The 13,667-nt window shown below is 40.9% G+C and overlaps 1 protein-coding gene and 1 long non-coding RNA gene across 2 annotated transcripts in view; one reads left to right on the forward strand and one right to left on the reverse strand.

The window, feature by feature from the left end:
• The window catches only part of VPS53 (VPS53 subunit of GARP complex), a 178,146-nt gene that overhangs the window by 119,072 nt on the left and 45,407 nt on the right, over positions 1 to 13,667 (reverse strand). The window contains exon 8 of the mRNA XM_037022830.2: positions 389 to 467. Within this exon, the coding sequence (XP_036878725.2) occupies positions 389 to 467 (79 nt within the window). The remainder of the gene's footprint in view (positions 1 to 388; positions 468 to 13,667) is intronic.
• LOC140849061 (uncharacterized) overlaps positions 1,212 to 13,667 on the forward strand; it is a 32,968-nt gene continuing 20,512 nt past the window's right edge. The window contains exon 1 of the long non-coding RNA XR_012130547.1: positions 1,212 to 5,655. This is a non-coding gene — a long non-coding RNA (uncharacterized lncRNA). The remainder of the gene's footprint in view (positions 5,656 to 13,667) is intronic.

Genomic DNA, 13,667 nt, shown 5'->3' on the forward strand with positions numbered 1-13,667 from the left:
TAAGCCTGTGGATGCCCCTCCCAGTTGTCTTTTATCAAACTGAAACCAATAAGTTATATAACAATCCCAAAAAAACACTGCAGCTTGGAGATTTTTTTTTAAAGAGAGCCATAAGAAAAAAGGAATTTACTGGACAGACGTGATACTAGGTTTGACACACATTAAATTAAACCAAAACAAATCCTCAGTTTTTGGTGCTGGAAGGACACAGATGAGGAAGCAACATTGCTTTGGGATATTTAAGAATGGTCTCATTACGCTGGACCTTTAGCAAACAGCCTTCTGGCTGCCAGAAAACACTCTTGGAATGGTAAACTAACTGTAGTGAGTGTGAATTAGGCAAAAATGGTGATAATATCGAGACTGGAGGGAAAATGTAAAACAGTACCTTGGTACCCTGGGAAGGAAATGCTTCCTCAAAATCAGCCAGGATTTGCTGTCCTAACTCAGTCTGGGCAGCCTTCACTCTGTAGGGAAAAGAGAACATATCATTGCTTGGCACAAGTTTCAAATATCCATAAGTAATTATGCAAAGATCCACAGGGGTCATAACTGCTGAAGTCTTTAAAGATTACCCAGGAAGGTAGGAAGGTGTGGCTGGCTACACAAGAGAGGCCACACACTAGTTAGTAGCAGTTGTAAGACCAAAATCCAGGCATCTGATTTATTCTCATGATGGATTTTCTCTATCCCAAAGTTCTTCTGGTTATCCCTCACCTGTTGGGAGGTAGTATATGCTAATCTTTAATAATGTCATTAAGGGGTAGTTAAGCTGCAGGAAAATGGTATATAATAATGCCCAAATTGAATATCAATTCATTTTGGATTACTGGTGTAACTGCTTTCCTGTCCTCGGCGTACAGAATGGGAGGAGGGCTCCATGCTGCTGCTGAGTTAGTTGGTTTTTCAACCTAGAAACCAACATTAGGATCCTAAGTTTTAACAAATTAACAAAAAGAATGTTTTCTTAAGTAAAAAGGAAAAGATCTAAATGATAAAAGGAACTGCAAATTGAAAGTGCAGGCCACTAAATGAGATTTAAGTTAATTCAGAAGGCTGTGAATACGAAGGCTGAGTTACAGAGAAAATGAGTTGGAAAGGGGAGGGCAGTATTTAACATGGTGGTATGCATGTATACTAAGAGCTCAAGGAATAGCTGTCAGCTTAGATGAGAGAGGAGAAAGGAGACACAGCTGGGATGGGAAACGAATTGTGTGTCGCAGCCCCTGAAGCAATCACCCCCTCTACCAGCCCCCAGGAGCTGGGCGCCTCACTCCGGCTGCAGAGCTGGACTAGCTAAGCCCGAGGCAAATACTTCACCTTTGCTAAAAGCACCATAAAATAGTGTTCTTCCTTTTTTGGTCTCCACCCTGTTACTTTGGAATTAACTTTATGGAGTTTCTTGAAACGGTGAATAGCTCAAAACCACAGTTTCTTTGGCTATTAGGAAGCTCCTGGTGACATACTAAGATTTATTTTTTTTAATGAGGGGTTAGGCAGGATCCAAAACACTCTTTTTTTTCCTGTGGCATAGTTATAATTATGCCTTATTCCAAATACTTCCCAGGGTTTTCCAGTATCTTCAAAACATTTAAAAACCACTCTTACAAGTGGGTTTGCAGCTGCTGTTGTCATATTCCAAGGGGGCTAGAAATGACAGAGATGGGCTATTACTGGGGTAGCCCCTAAATCAGAATCAGGGCTGTCCATCCAGAGTTGCTCCATAGACAATGAGAAACATTCGTGTGAGCTCATATAGGACAGAAGAGAACACACTTTTGTAAAATTATACCTTGCAGGTCTTGTGACTCCACATAATGAGCCAGGAAGACTCCTTCGGTGCCAGGCCACAAGGCAAAGCTTCCAGAGCCTCAGACCCCTCTGTTCCTACTCTCCTTTTAGCAACACACAGTGACCACTGGTTCCCTCCTAGGCCACAGGGACTATTCCTGGAGTGGAAATTCCTGGCCAGGGACATTCACAGTCACATCCTCAGGGCTCCTGAGCATCTCAGTGGTATGATGGTCCTAGCTCTGCCTCTGTCACCCCACCACCCCACCATCCCCTAACTCCCTGTTCTTGCTGGAGATGAAATTAGGATGCCTGGAAAGACAACCAGAGCCTCTGATAAAGCTTAGTAGTTCTACAGTGCTAAGGAGAGGGTGAAGTACCAGACGGTGATATGCAAATCCCCTTTGTCATCTTGTTCAATCCATTTTCAAAGTCATTTCTTGAGACAGTCTAGACTTAGTTGTGCCACTAATGAGCTCCATGTAATCACAAGCCACTTCCCCAACATGGGTCACAACCAAGAATAGGTATAAAATGAGAGGGTGACGATGGAGGCCTAGACTGGAAGCCTTTCCCTGTCCTCTCCAGTACTGACCAGCATCCATTTTAGAGTGCTAGCAGGCAAGAACATCCATCTCTACACGTGACTGCAAGTTGGATATATAACTAATGTTGGAGCAGAATAAGCTTCTGCACATACATGTTTACAAATGTAGTTTCTGAAGTGTCTATCAGTGACTCAGATAAAAGAGCAACCATTTCCCTTTTGACATTAAAGATGGTATTTCTAAACCCAAACCATGATCTCATGCACTTTCAGAGTGAGATGTGAATAGTTAGTCCTTATAGTCAGTTGCCTAAACAGGATCCTAGAAAAAAAGTCAACAAACTTTAAAGAACATGTTTGGCCTCACTCCTTTACATTCCTTGCTTTTCTAACAGTGAAAGATGAGTTCCTATTGTAAAAAGATGGATCAGCTGAGACTGGTAGCAGAGCGTACATATGAGTTGAGCTACCATGATTTTCATAAGAATGATTAGGAAATCTATCTACATAATAGAGAACAAGGTAAATAGAAAATTCCTCCTGGCAATCAATGAAGCTTGTTGGCTTAGTTAAGTGTTGACAACTCAGTACTGATCACTCTTCGGAAATCAAATATTCACTGCGCTGCCCAGAAAGGAAGGTCAACTAACTGATTTCTAGCATCCTGCATGCCTTATGACTAACAGTTTTCCAAAGGTTGTCTTCTCTAAGTGTGTTAGTCAGTTTGCATAATGGGTAGCAGCAGAGCATCAGCAAACTATGAAAATTATTTAGACATCTGGGCATAAAGTAACCCTGATGCTTCCATTACCTTGTGAATGACGGTCCTAAAGAAAATACCCTCAGCACTTCACAATAAACTGACCTCCCAAATACACAGAGTCTGTACTGGACAGAATGGTTAATCAGTCAGATCAGACAGATGCTCCCTTTCCAAACAGGCTCTCTGTAAAGAATCTCACACCAGAATCTTAGGAGTGACTCAGTGGGATGATCTGAGATCAAGTTCAATCTGTATACTTTCAAAACCCTTACGTTTTTGAAACAAGTTCTTTTAGAAAGAACTTGTCAAAGTCACAGAGCTGGCCAGGCCTTTTCATTCTCTACTTTAGTTTCTTTTATCTCTACACTATGACCACTGCCAATGAGTCAAAAATATTTCATGTATAGGAGGGTAGACAAAGCCCTGAAAATATTTTTTTAGTTCAAGGGTTTCACAGATTGTAAGAGAATGCAAGAATATTCCATTCTTTCTTAGGAAATATTGACTGATGCTAGAAACACTGTTTTCATGGATATTCTTAAGCCAGGAGGATTTGAAATGTAAAGATGATATTAAAGAAAAATCCTTCATCCAATGCTACATTTGACATTTAAGCATTTTCCAGAAGGGTAGTTGGAAGAAATAGCTATATTCAAGTCAAGGCCCATGAATTTCATATTTCAAATGTACAGGCAAAGATTTCAGAACATAACCTTTCATATGACTTCTATAATTTATAGGCAGCAAGCTATTAAATAAGAGAAACTGAAGCAATGCATAGGGTGTAACTCCCTGCCTTCTTCCCTCCCTCCAAACAAACAGCTATTTCTATCATTTCCAGATGGTTCTACCATTGCTATGTAAACCTAAAAGAGGAAAATTCACCAGAAATGATGCTAAAAATAAAAAGTCTGGACCTTCCTCAAACTTTTAGTACCTCTTGAAAAACAAATTGCAGTCAAGCACTAAAAACTAGAGATTTCTTCTTTCGTGTTAATTTTAGTGTTATTTAATAACACATATTCTGTATTTACCTACATAAAACTTTTGCCAATTGAAGTTGTGAAATGAACTGAAAGAAAAAGAAAAGTAAATCATATTCACAGCAATCTCACATGATAATGCATGTTTGGAGCACCAAAATATATTGATGCAATGTTAGGTTTTTCTCTTTTTAAGGGGAATGTCCTCACAAGAGTGATCAAAAAGTTCCTTCAAATTTATAAAAAAGTTTTAAATGTTTTAAAAAATGCTAAAAAGCAAAGAGTCCTAAAAGAGTGCCTTCTTTGTCCATACATTGCTTTTTTATAAACAAAATTCAGTTCTACCATATTCCTGTAACAACACAACCAACTAGTAACCAACTCTTCAACACGTCCCCTACCTCATGGTCACTGTCTTGGTAAGATCCTTACCTTTTCTACTAGAGAACACAATCTCAATCTGCAGTTTCTCATATCTATAATCCACCAGACTTTTACAAAAAACAAATGAGATCATGCTTGTCCTGCTTGAAACCTTTCACTGTCCACAAAATAAAGAACAGAATCTTTAGAAAGGCAAAATTTGACCCGACCTATGTATGCAGCCTTTCACTCTCCATTGTCTCCCAAAGTACCATTTCTCTTTCTCTTCTATTTTTTCTCCCTCTCACTTCTTGCCTTGGTAATAAGTTCCTACCCATTCTTTTAAGATCAGATTGAATTCTTCTATCACCCCTGTTCTCAGCCCCTGCAGGTCGAATCCATCAGTTCCTCTTTGGAGATCCTGCTATGCCTTGTACAGCAAGGACCAGTTTTGTTATATCCATGCTACACTGAAATCTTCTATTAGTGTCTCTTCTCCATGTAAAAATGGTAAACTCCTTGAGGGCAGAGAGTATGTATTTCTTATTTTTGTGCCTTCACTACCCCAGCACAGGGCCCAGGATATAGAAAGTGCCAAGTAAATATCTATTAGGTATGTGAAGGAAAGAATAAGTGACTGGGGGAAAAGATCAACTCTGGATTATTATGAGGGTAAAGGGAGGTGGTACTGCCTACTCCCTCTGCCCCCATCCACTGAGAACAAGTCTGTCTTCTCCACCCTCGTTTTTTTCTTTCTTGCAGCTCATAAAGCCCTATTTGTCTGCTCTCTTGGCTACTTTGCACCCCCAGTGTGATATGGCCATCAGCCAACTCTAAGTGTGAAGGAGTTCGGAAGGATGAGGAAAGGGTGGGTGATTTCCCTAGTCTTCTGCCAAGCTCTGTTATGACATTCTGTAATAGTTCTTTGGCATTTCCACTATAAGATGGCACACTGAGCACATGTTGCAATCTCCCCTTCCTGCCCATATCCTTGGCATAATAATGAAAAGATTTTAATAAAAATCCAGAGCCAGGAGGGGCGGAGCCAGGATGGCAGCGTGAGTAGAGCAGTGGAAATCTCCTCCCAAAAACACATAGAGCTATGAAAATATACCAAAGAAAAATCTTCCTAAAATAGAGACCACAGGACACTGGACAACATCCAGACCACATCCACACCTGCAAGAACCCAGAGCCTTGCGAAGGGGGTAAGATACAAGCCCCGGCCCGGTGGGACCCGAGCGCCCCTCCCCCCGGCTCCCGGCGGGTAGAAAGAAACCGGTGCGGTTTTTTTTTGGCGAGTGCTTTTTGGAAGCCTTAAAGGGACGGGCCCCCGTTGCTAGGGAGGCAGGGTGGCGGGACCGGTGAGCAGGTGCCTGGAACCGGCGCCTGAGGACAAAGAATATCCTGCGTTTCTCCCTGCGGGGCCAGCGGGCGGTTGCCTGAGACTGGCACCTGAGGACGGAGGAAATCGCGTGTTTTTCCCCTTTTTTTCCTCTCTTTTTGGCGAGTGCTTTTTGGAAGCCTTAAAGGGACAGGGACCCCAGTGCTAGGGAGGCAGGGCGGCGGGACTGGTGAGCGGGTGCCTGGGACCAGCGCCTGAGGACAAAGAATATCGAGCGTTCCTTCCCTGCGGGACCGGTGGGTGGGTGCTTTTTGGAAGCCTTGAAAGGACAGGGACCCTGGTGCTAGGGAGACAGGGCAGCAGGACCAGTGAGAGGGTGCCTGGGACCGGCACCTGAGGACAAAAAAAAAAAAAAAAAAAAAAAATCGCGTGTTTTTTCCTTTTTTTTTTCCTTTCTGTTCCCTCTCTTATTGTTGCTGTTGTTGTTTTGGTTTGGAGAGTGCTTTTTGGAAGTCTTAAAGGGGCAGGACAGGTCACTTAGACCAGAGGCAGGGAATCTGGGGATCTCTGGGCACTCTAACCCCCTGGGCAGCAGGGAGCACAGAGGCCCCTTACGGAGATAAATAGTCTCCTGGCTGCTCCCCCTCCAACGGGGCTCCACCATTTTGGAGGAACAGCCCCAGCCAGGCCAAGCCCACAGCAACAGCGGAGATAAACCCCAAAGCAACTGGGCAGGAAGCAGAAGCCCTGTCTGCGCACAGCTGCCCAGCACAAGCCACTAGAGGTCGCTATTCTCCCAGGAAAAGGCCACAAACCAACAAGAAGGGAAGCTCTTCCAGCGGTCACTTGTACCAGCTCTGCAAACTATCTCTATCACCATGAAAAGGCAAAACTACAGGCAGACAAAGATCACAGAGACAACACCTGAGAGGGAGACAGACCTAACTAGTCCTCCTGAAAAAGAATTCAAAATAAAAATCATGAACATGCTGACAGAGATGCAGAGAAAAATGCAAGAGCAATGGGATGAGATGCAGAGAAAAATGCAAGAGCAGTGGGATGAGATGCAGAGAAAAATGCAAGAGCAGTGGGATGAAGTCCGGAAGGAGATCACAGATGTCAGGAAGGAGATCACAGAAGTGAAACAATCCCTGGAAGGATTTATAAGCAGAATGGATAAGATGCAAGAGGCCATTGAAGGAATAGAAGCCAGAGAACAGGAACGTATAGAAGCTGACATAGAGAGAGATAAAAGGATCTCCAGGAATGAAACAACACTAAGAGAAATATGTGACCAATACAAAAGGAATAATATTCGTATTATAGGGATACCAGAAGAGGAAGAAAGAGGAAAAGGGATAGAAAGTCTCTTTGAAGAAATAATTGCTGAAAACTTCCCCAAACTGGGGGAGGAAATAATTGAACAGACCATGGAATTACACAGAACTCCCAACAGAAAGGATCCAAGGAGGACAACACCAAGACACATAGTAATTAAAATGGCAAGGATCAAGGACAAGGAAAGAGTTTTAAAGGCAGCTAGAGAGAAAAAGGTCACCTATAAAGGAAAACCCATCAGGCTATCATCAGACTTCTCAAAAGAAACCCTACAGGCCAGAAGAGAATGGCATGATATACTTAATGCAATGAAACAGAAGAGCCTTGAACCAAGGATACTGTATCCAGCACGACTATCATTTAAATATGATGGTGGGATTAAACAATTCCCAGACAAGCAAAAGCTGAGGGAATTTGCCTCCCACAAACCACCTCTACAGGGCATCTTACAGGGCCTGCTCTAGATGGGAGCACTCCTAAAAAGAGCACAGAAAAAAACACCCAACATATGAAGAATGGAGGAGGAGGAATAAGAAGGGAGAGAAGAAAAGAATCTCCAGACAGTGTATGTAACAGCTCAGTAAGCGAGCTAAGTTAGGCAGTAAGATACTAAAGAGGCTAACCATGAACCTTTGGTAACCAAGAATTTAAAGCCTGCAATGCCAATAAGTACATATCTTTCAATAGTCACCCTAAATGTAAATGGACTTAATGCACCAATCAAAAGACACAGAGTAATAGAATGGATAAAAAAGCAAGACCCATCTATATGCTGCTTACAAGAAACTCACCTCAAACCCAAAGACATGCACAGACTAAAAGTCAAGGGATGGAAAAACATATTTCAGGCAAACAACAGCGAGAAGAAAGCAGGTGTTGCAGTACTAATATCAGACAAAATAGACTTCAAAACAAAGTAACAAGAGATAAAGGATACTACATAATGATAAAGGGCTCAGTCCAACAAGAGGATATAACCATTCTAAATATATATTCACCCAACACAGGAGCACCAGCATATGTGAAACAAATACTAACAGAACTAAAGGGGGAAACAGACTGCAATGCATTCATTTTAGGAGACTTCAACACACCACTCACCCCAAAGGATAGATCCACCGGGCAGAAAATAAGTAAGGACACGGAGGCACTGAACAACACAGTAGAACAGATGGACCTAATAGACATCTATAGAACTCTACATCCAAAAGCAACAGGATATACATTCTTCTCAAGTGCACATGGAACATTCTCCAGAATAGACCACATACTAGCCCACAAAAAGAGCCTCAGTAAATTCCAAAAGACTGAAATTCTACCAACCAATTTTTCAGACCACAAAGGTATAAAACTAGAAATAAATTCTACAAAGAAAACAAAAAGGCTCACAAACACATGGAGGCTTAACAACGTGCTCCTAAATAATCAATGGATCAACGAACAAATCAAAATAGAGATCAAGGAATATATGGAAACAAATGACAACAACAACACAAAGCCCCAACTTCTGTGGGACGCAGCAAAAGCAGTCATAAGAGGAAAGTATATAGCAACCCAGCCATATTTAAAGAAGGAAGAACAATCCCAAATGTATAGTCTAACATCACAATTATCGAAACTGGAAAAAGAAGAACAAATGAGACCTAAAGTCAGCAGAAGGAGGGACATAATAAAGATCAGAGAAGAAATAAACAAAATTGAGAAGAATAAAACAATAGCAAAAATCAATGAAACCAAGAGCTGGTTCTTTGAGAAAATAAACAAAATAGATAAGCCTCTAGCCCAACTTATTAAGAGAAAAAGAGAGTCAACACAAATAAACATAATCAGAAATGAGAATGGAAAAATCACGACAGACTCCACAGAAATACAAAGAATTATTAAAGACTACTATGAAAACCTATATGCCAACAAGCTGGAAAACCTAGAAGAAATGGACAACTTCCTAGAAAAATACAACCTCCCAAGACTGACCAAGGAAGAAACACAAAAGTTAAACAAACCAATTACAAGCAAAGAAATTGAAACAGTAATCAAAAAACTACCCAAGAACAAAACGCCGGGGCCGGACGGATTTACCTCGGAATTTTATCAGACATACAGAGAAGACATAATACCCATTCTCCTTAAAGTGTTCCACAAAATAGAAGAAGAGGGAATATTCCCAAACTCATTCTATGAGGCCAACATCACCCTAATACCAAAACCAGGCAAAGACCCCACCAAAAAAGAAAATTATAGACCAATATCCCTGATGAATATAGATGCAAAAACACTCAATAAAATATTAGCAAACAGAATTCAACAGTATATCAAAAGGATCATACACCATGACCAAGTGGGGTTCATTCCAGGGATGCAAGGATGGTACAACATTCGAAAATCCATCAACATCATCCACCACATCAACAAAAAGAAAGACAAAAACCACATGATCATCTCCATAGATGCTGAAAAAGCATTTGACAAAATTCAACATCCATTCATGATAAAAACTCTCAGCAAAATGGGAATAGAGGGCAAGTACCTCAACATAATAAAGGCCATATATGATAAACTCACAGCCAGCATTATACTGAACAGCGAGAAGCTGAAAGCATTTCCTCTGAGATCGGGAACCAGACAGGGATGCCCACTCTCCCCACTGTTATTTAACATAGTACTGGAGGTCCTAGCCACGGCAATCAGACAAAACAAAGAAATACAAGGAATCCAGATTGGTAAAGAAGAAGTTAAACTGTCACTATTTGCAGATGATATGATAGTGTACATAAAAAACCCGAAAGACTCCACTCCAAAACTACTAGAACTGATATCGGAATACAGCAAAGTTGCAGGATACAAAATTAACACACAGAAATCTGTAGCTTTCCTATACACTAACAACGAATCAATAGAAAGAGAAATGAGGAAAACAATTCCATTCACAATTGCATCAAAAAGAATAAAATACCTAGGAATAAACCTAACCAAAGAAGTGAAAGACCTATACCCTGAAAACTACAAGTCACTCTTAAGAGAAATTAAAGGGGACACTAATAAATGGAAACTCATCCCATGCTCGTGACTAGGAAGAAGTAATGTCATCAAAATGGCCAATCTGCCCAAAGCAATATACAGATTTGATGCAATCCCTCTCAAATTACCAGCAACATTCTTCAATGAATTGGAACAAATAATTCAAAAATTCATACGGAAAGACTAAAGACCCCGAATAGCCAAAGCAATCCTGAAAAAGAAGAATAAAGTAGGGGGGATCTCACTCCCCAACTTCAAGCTCTACTACAAAGCCTTAGTAATCAAGACAATTTGGTACTGGCACAAGAACAGAGCCACAGACCAGTGGAACAGATTAGAGACTCCAGACATTAACCCAAACATATATGGTCAATTAATATTTGATAAAGGTGCCACGGACATACAATGGGGAAATGACAGTCTCTTCAACAGATGGTGTTGGCAAAATTGGACAGCTACATGTAAGAGAATGAAACTGGACCATTGTCTAACCCCATACACAAAAGTAAATTCAAAATGGATCAAAGACCTGAATGTAAGTCATGAAACCATAAAACTCTTAGGAAGAAAACATAGGCAAAAATCTCTTGGACATAAACATGAGTGACGTCTTCTTGAACATATCTTCCCGGGCAAGGAAAACAACAGCAAAAATGAGCAAGTGGGACTACATTAAGCTGAAAAGCTTCTGTACAGCGAAAGACACCATCAATAGAACAAAAAGGAACCCTACAGTATGGGAGAATATATTTGAAAATGACAGATCCGATAAAGGCTTGACGTCCAGAATATATAAAGAGCTCACACGCCTCAACAAACAAAAAACAAATAACCCAATTAAAAAATGGGCAGAGGAACTGAACAGTTCTCCAAAAAAGAAATACAGATGGCCAAGAGACACATGAAAAGATGCTCCACATTGCTAATTATCAGAGAAATGCAAATTAAAACTACAATGAGGTATCACCTCACACCAGTAAGGATAGCTGCCATCCAAAAGACAAACAACAAATGTTGGCGAGGCTGTGGAGAAAGGGGAACCCTCCTACACTGCTGGTGGGAATGTAAATTAGTTCAACCATTGTGGAAAGCAGAACGGAGGTTCATCCAAACTGGACTTGCCATTGGAATGAGGAGGGAGATGTCTAGGCTGGCATGTGCATACAGTGAGACAACGAATTTGACCGGATCTGTACTGTTGGAACTCAACCAGGAGTTGGGAGGGGTGCAAGTTGTAGTACTCCAAAAGCTCATGACTATAGACTATCTATGGTTAAAAGAACATATGGGATGTGAACAGATCCCAGAAATGGGCTGCTTTAATTTGTCTGATGGTTCAAGTACAGTTGGACAATATCCATCATATCATAGATAAATTTTCAAAAATGCCTAGGGTGCCTAAATGGTTTTCTTGGCTTCACTGGAGATGGATGGTAATTATAGATTTGCTTTGTTTATGTCACCGTATTCCTATTATGTTAATATGTGTGTGCAAATTAGTTAGTAGTTTAAAACCTATACATACTTAAGGTACTATACAAGAAGATATGTCAAAGAAATAATCAATCCTCCCATGTTTCCTTAATATGCTACATCTATAGCTTTTCTTCTTCCTTCCTAATTACAACCCTTAAATAGAATTCGTGCCTCATATCGAATTTACCGAGTATCATAATTCCTCCAGGTGGTAAAGATACCTCGAGACAAGTGCTGGGCATAGAAGCCACAGGGCATAAATCTGCAAAGAAGTAAAAAGCTAACCTTTGCAAACAATATGGCTTCTCTCTCACTTACCAACTTTACATTTCCCTGTATGGCCCCGGAAGATGACTGGTTAGCCAGAGACGGGTAAGATTCCTCAAGGGAGGAACAACCTAAGACAGGCACAGTCGCAGGGGGGCCATCAGGTGAGAATTTGGGGATCAACAGAGGTGAGGCTCAGAACCTCACCCCCTCTGCTTTGAGAGAAATCTTCTGCATCCGTGGATGTCTTGCTGCCCTTGTCTAGCCTGGATTAATACTTGGTCCATAGGCACACACCTGATCATCTGATCATCTACATTTGCCTTCTTACAGCACTAAACTATGTTTTCTACCTTTATCTTGCATCTACCTACCACTTCAGCATTTTATTAAAAATAAAAATAATAATAATAATAGGAGAAATGTGGGATCAACATATAAATCAAGTACAAAAATCAAATGAATATTCATATTTGACCTGATTGTTTATAGGTCATAATGCATGATCAAAACCGAAAGTTTCTGTGATGAATGCCCTTGTACTGTTCACCATGTAAGAATTTATTCACTATGTAAGAATTCGTTCACCATGTAAGAACTTGTTTGTTATGCTTCAGAAGATTGGAGACTGACGAGAATTAGGCTTGAGATGGATTAATGATTGTACATTGAGCGTTGTCCCCCCTATACTGAATTTTATTGTTGTTAACAACCATTTGATCAATAAATATGAGAGATGCCCTCTCAAAAAAAAAAAAAAAAAAATCCAGAGCCAGGCAAGAAAAGAAGTGGTAAACTAGAAACTCTGAGGACTCGATGGTAGGACAAGACTGAAAAAGGACTGCTTAAAACTGTTTCTCAAAAATGAGGGTAGTAGATATCAGGAGCAGGAGGGCAGTTGCCCTGAGACAATTTCCAGTGGGGTATGTTGGGCTCCTGAAAGAGAAGCATCAAAGCCAGTGTCCAGGGCTACATCCCTGCCTTGAATACTCAGGTCAGGAGTGGGTATGGTTCTGATCAGACTGACAGAGAATCTCAAAGCCAAAATGAGCTTTCTGCTAGGAATTACCAAACACTGGAGGAATGCCAGCACCAAGAGAGAGAGAGTCTCATGTTCAACACACTGAAGAACTTACACCAGAGGTCAGAGAAACAACAGCGACTCTGAGAGTTTTAAGAGGATATTATGCCCATGAAAAGAGAGTCAACTACTCACAGACTCCAAGAAGGGACTAGTGGTTACCAAAGGGGAGGGCTGTGGGAGGGCAGGTGGGGAGGGAGGGAGAAGGGGATTGAGGGGTATTATGCTTAGTACACATGGTGTGGGGGATCACGGGGAGAACAGTGTATCACAGAGAAGGCACGTAGTGGATCTCTGGCATCTTGCTGCACTGATGGACAGCGACTGCATTGGGGTATGGGTGAGGACTTGATAATATGGGTAAATGTAGTAACCACATTGTTTTTTTACGTGAAACCTTCATAAGAGTGTATATCAATAATACCTTAATAAAAATTTTAAAAAAAAGTCAACTAGAGATCCTAAAGATTAAAGTTGGACTGTTGAAACAAAAACTCAGAGCTAGGCCAAATAGCAGAACGGACACTATTAAAGAATAAATTGAAACAGCAAGGTTGAAATGAGGAATTCAGCCTAAAAGGACAAGAAGATGCAAAATATGAAAGAAAAATTAAGAAATACAGCAGAAGATCTAGAAGTTCCAATATTCATGTAATAGGAATTCCACAAAGAGAGAAAATAGAGAACAGAGCATA

This window comes from Manis javanica, chromosome 4 (assembly GCF_040802235.1).
Source record: "Manis javanica isolate MJ-LG chromosome 4, MJ_LKY, whole genome shotgun sequence".
NCBI classification, from domain to species: Eukaryota; Metazoa; Chordata; class Mammalia; order Pholidota; family Manidae; genus Manis; species Manis javanica.